The sequence below is a fragment of the Terrapene carolina genome, unplaced genomic scaffold (assembly GCF_002925995.2).
Source record: "Terrapene carolina triunguis isolate 2854851 unplaced genomic scaffold, T_m_triunguis-2.0 Scaffold28384, whole genome shotgun sequence".
NCBI classification, from domain to species: Eukaryota; Metazoa; Chordata; order Testudines; family Emydidae; genus Terrapene; species Terrapene triunguis.
The window spans coordinates 1,844-7,106 of record NW_020692735.1 but is presented as its reverse complement, the minus strand read 5'-3'; the positions used below and the strand labels follow the sequence as shown (position 1 = coordinate 7,106).

The 5,263-nt window shown below is 43.7% G+C and overlaps 1 protein-coding gene across 1 annotated transcript in view; it reads right to left on the bottom strand.

Moving 5' to 3' along the window:
- Positions 1-3,606: 3,606 nt before the first annotated feature.
- The window catches only part of LOC113409021 (olfactory receptor 8S1-like), a gene marked incomplete at its 3' end in the record, with an annotated part of 2,519 nt that continues 862 nt past the window's right edge, over positions 3,607-5,263 (bottom strand). Inside the window, exon 2 of the mRNA XM_026662555.2 lies at positions 3,607-3,692. Within this exon, the coding sequence (XP_026518340.2) occupies positions 3,607-3,692 (86 nt within the window). The remainder of the gene's footprint in view (positions 3,693-5,263) is intronic.

Below are 5,263 nucleotides of genomic sequence, written 5' to 3'. Positions count from 1 at the left end.
CATGGCAGGACCAAATACTGTCTAGACCATCCCTGATAGACATTTATCTAACCTACTCTTAAATACTCCAGAGATGGAGATTCCACAACCTCCCTAGGCAATTTATTCCAGTGTTTAACCACCCTGACAGTTAGGAACTTTTTCCTAATGTCCAACCTAGACCTCCCTTGCTGCAGTTGAAGCCCATTGCTTCTTGTTCTATCCTTAGAGGCTAAGGTGAAGAAGTTTTCTCCCTCCTCCTTATGACACCATTTTAGATACCTAAACTGCTATCATGTCCCCTCTCAGTCTTCTCTTTTCCAAACTAAACAAACCCAATTCTTTCAGCCTTCCTTCATAGGTCATGTTCTCAAGACCTTTAATCATTCTTGTTGCTCTTCTCTGGACCCTCTGGTCCAGAGAAGAGCAACAAGGGATGGTCTGGATAATACTTAGTCCTGCCTTGAGTGCAGGGGACTGGACTCGATGACGTATCGAGGTCCCTTCCAGTTCTATGATTCTATGATGGCAATAAATAGCCATTGAGACAAAGGAGGAGATAAATTGTAAGTTTCTTCACCAAAAAGAACAAGGAGTCCAGTGGACCTTAAAGTCTAACAGGTTTATTTGGGCATAAGCTTTCATGGGTAAAAAAACCGCACTTCTTCAGATACATGGAGTGAAAGTTACAGATGCAGGCATTACATAATGACACATGAAGAGAAGGGAGTACCTCACAAGTGAAGAACCAGTGCTGACAGGGCCAATTCATTCAGTGTGGATGTAGTCCATTCCCAATAATAGATGAGGAGGTGTCAATTCCAAGAGAGGCAGAGCTGCTTCTGCAATGAGCCAGCCACTCGCAGTCCCTATTCAAGCCCGAATTAATGGTGTTAAATTTGTAAATGAATTTTAGTTTTGCTCTCTCTCTTAGATTTAAAAGTCACTATTCTTGACCAAAAAAACCTTCAGAAACAGACTTCAGATATAGAATGTCCAGGGAGATTGAAGTGTTCACCTATTGGCTTTTGTATGTTACCATTCCTGATGTCCGATTTGTATCCATTTATTTTTTTACATAGGGACTATCTGGTTTGGCCAATGTACATGGCAGAGGGGCATTGCTGGCAGATGATGGCATATATAACATTAGTAGACTTGCAGGTGAATGAGCCCTTGATGGTGTGGCCGATGTGGTTGGGTCCTCTGATGGTGTCGCCAGAGTAGATATGGGGACAGAGTAGGCAATGGGGTTTGCTACAGGGATTGGTTCCTGGGTTGGTGTTTCTGTGGTGTGGTGTGTAGTTGCTGGTGAGTATTTGCTTCAGGTTGGGGGGTTGTCTGTAAACGAGGACTGGCCTGCCTCCCAAGGTCTGTGAGAATGAGGGATCATTTTCCAGGATAGGTTGTAGATCATTGATAATGCGCTGGATAGGTTTTAGCTGGGGGCTGTACGTGATGGTCAGTGGTGTTCTGTTATTTTCCTTGTTGGGCCTGTCCTGTAGTAGGTGATTTCTGGGTACCCGTCTTGCTCTGTCAATCTGTTTCCTCACTTCCCCAGGTGGGTACTGTAGTTTTAAGAATGCTTGGTAAAGATCTTGTAGGTGTTTGTCTCTGTCTGAGGGATTGGAGCAAATTCGGTTGTATCTTAGGGCTTGACTGTAGACAATGGATCATGTGATGTGTCCTGGATGGAAGCTGGAGGCATGTAGGTAAGTATAGTGGTCAGTAGGTTTCTGGTATAGGGTAGTGTTTATCTGACCATCACTTATTTGCACTGTAGTGTCCAGGAAGTGGATCTCTTGTGTGGACTGTCCAGGCTGAGGTTGATGGTGGGGTGGAAATTGTTGAAATCATAGTGGAATTCTTCAAGGGCCTCCTTTCCGTGGGTCCATATGGGAGTTATGTATCTGGATGCTTTTGAAAATCCCAGTAGGCATCTATCTTTGGAAATCTGGCCATATGGTACTCTTCCTTCTGGCCTGGAGAGAGGAATATTTTGAAAACCAAGAACTGGGGAGACTGAAGTATTGGAAGAAGCAGTACAGAAATGAAAGAATTTGGAAGACCACTGACTAGTTCATTATTACATTTAGCAAAGTCACAAACACTCTAATTTAGTAAGGCAGATAGAGAGACTACAGAATGTACATCTGCACATCCATATACTCACACCATCCCTTGCAGAACAACCTGAAATATTAGCCATTATCTTCATTCTCATCAGCAGTGGCCATCATTCTGGCCCCTCCTAAGGGATAGATCTCTCTCTCCTACCATTCACAGACTGGGATGCAACTTCTATAATATGTTATGCCAGAGGTTCTGAAACTGAGGTTCATGACCTCCCCCCCCCCCAGCCTCCAGGGTGTCATGTGGTTATTACATATGTCACAAGCTGACAGTCTCCACCCTCAAATACCACTCCGGCTACAGGATTTATAATAGTGTTAAATATTTTTTTTAAATGTGTTTTTAATTTATAAGGGGGTGTGTGTCACACTCAGAGGCTTGCTGTGTGAGAGGGATCACCAATACAAAAGTTTGAGAACCACTGTGTTACACTGACACCACTATATCTAATGCATATTCAGTAGGGTCCCCCCCCTTATTTGTATTTCCTCATCCTACTAATATTGAGGTGTCTTTCTTCTATAGGTTAGTATATTAATACATGTAACGACCATTTCAGCTCATGATCAAACCCATCACCCCTTGCTTAAGCAGATTTGCAGTTATTACTTCTATGGTCCTTGTGGCAACACTTACTGGACCATTATAACTCCTAGCATTGAGGAAGCTCTTCTTAGTTCCCAAAATCTAAAGGTAACGGTTGATCTGTGCCAAGGGTTACAGCCTACTTAACCACACTTATGCTAACTAATGCTTCAGCTAATATCTTACAGGATACAGGCCTGTAGGTTTCTTGCATTACAGCTGAATATAATGAAAGCAGCTAAATATAATGAAGGTAAGGCACTGAATATAGTAAAGGCAAGCTAGCCCTATGAGCTACACGAGTCCCCAGTTCCATGAGATATTTGGAAGACTATCAATATCAGGACCTCAAAAAGGGCAACCAGGGCCAAGGGGCAAACCTGAGTCTAGGAGTAGCCAAGGAGTTCGTAGTCAGTTCCAGGCCAGGGTCAATATCGAGCGTTAGTGTCCAAGTCAGGTTTCTGGGTCCGAGTCAGGAGGAAGAGTCCAAAACAGGCCACAGTCAAGCCAGGAGTTCAAGAACATAGAGTCTGAACAGTCATAGCAACAACAGAAGATCCATACTGTTACTTGGACACTTCCCAGAGCACCCCTTGGGTTTATAAAGGACAGGGACCCAATCAGGAGCCATAGGGCTACTGCCTATCAAACCCTTGATGTTGAACTTCCCATGGTCTGTCTCCACAGCAGGTCATGGGATGTGGAGTGCAGGCTGGTTACAGCTGCTGCTGTGTAGCATTTTGGAGTGGTTAAGGGCCTAATACCTCTGCAGACCTGGTTTCTGAACCCATGGGGTCCTACCTTCAAAGAAATAGAAATAAGAGTCTTGGTCTGGTTTAGGGTTTTAAACTCAATGGGAGAATTAATAGGATTTGGGCACCTCCCTTACAATCCTTTAAAATCCCAAACCTAATCTCTCTAACAACCAGGGTAAATCTTCATTGCTCATGTAGGCTAAACTGAGTGTTTTCAGTGCAATTGGCTTTTTAAATTTTCTGAAAACACAAAAACAAACAAAAACCCCACACACGTATACAACAAGAGTCTATGGATGTGACCTATTACTCTGCAATGGCCCCATTTGGGACCTCAGGACTGCAAAACCTAGCTAGGCAGGTTGGGCCAGAGTGGGAGTAAGGGGCTTAGCTGGGAGGCGGTCAGAGTGGGGGTGAAAGGTGTGGCTGTGTGGCCATTTTACACTTGATTCTAACCAACAGGGAGGAAGTGGTTGCAAACCTGAAGGTGGAAGGCAATTTTTGGAGAAAGTGCTTGTGAAATGTAAGGAAAAGAAGGAGTTCTGCAATTTCATATCTGAGTTTCTTCAGGACTCTTGGATGAATGCCATCTGGTCCTCGTGACTAATTACTGTTTAATTTATCAATTTGTTCTAAAACCTCCTCTATCAACAGCTCAGTATGGGACAGTTCCTCCAATTTATCACCTAAGCTGCAGGGATCTCCCTCCCATCCTCTGCAGAGATGATTAATGCAAATAATTCATTTAGCTTCTCCACAAGAGCAATGTCTTTCCTGAGTGCTCCTTTAGTATCTTCATCGTCCAATGGCCCAATTGATTGTTTGTCTGGCTTCCTACTTCTGATGTACTTAAAAAAAAAAAGGTCAGTTAGTTTTTGTGTCCTTAGCAAATTGTCAATCAGTTAGTCCCTGACTATGTGAGCAAGAACAGCATAGGCAAACATCTGAGAGAGAGAAAACTTAGGATCTTGGATGTGATGGGCCAGGACTCTGAGGTGGTACTATCTCCAATTGTGGCCATCCCTGATGCTTCAGAGGAAGGAGACAAAAAAACCCTCCCAGAATACATTGGTGGTAGGAGGAAGGATTCCTTCATGAACTGTGGTGTCCGGCTGAAACCCTGAAGCATGTCCTTTAGGAACATAAGACAGAAACGAGAAATGAGCCCCAGGGTTGCTGAGCCCTGCCCCACACCTTCACACCGTCATAAATGTATCCAACACTTTTTTAAAAAACTAATTAAGTTGTGCATCCCTACAGCTCCTATTAGAGAAAGGTTTCTCACCCTCAAAAGGGTGAGGTTCTGGAAGAAACTTCTAATTTCCAGCCTGAATTTGTTCATGGCCAGTTATATCCATTTGATTTTGTGCAAACAAGAAGACAGAATTAGGAAGAGGAGCTCCGGCATAACTTTTATCCCAGTGGTTATGGCACTCATCTCAAATGTGGGAAACCCCCGCTTCAAGTGTCTGATGAGGAGAAATGATTGAAACAGAGATATGTCCCCTCCCAGGTGCATGCCTTGGCCACTGTGTTATGGGATCTCTCTCAATTTCTCCTGTTCAAGACCATTTGTGAGTCTAACTCCAGCACCCATTGGTTCCAATGGAGCTTTGCTGATTTACACACTCTGGGGTTCTGGTCAATTGACATCAACGGATCAGCACTGGATCTGTGGAGGATTTGGCTCCAAGTGTCAGTCAGTTATCTGAGCTGAGAATGTCCCAAACACTAGTTACCCACAAATCTATGCTTTCTGACTTTAAAAAAATGAGAGAATCAACACTAATTGAGAAACCTGAATTTCCCCA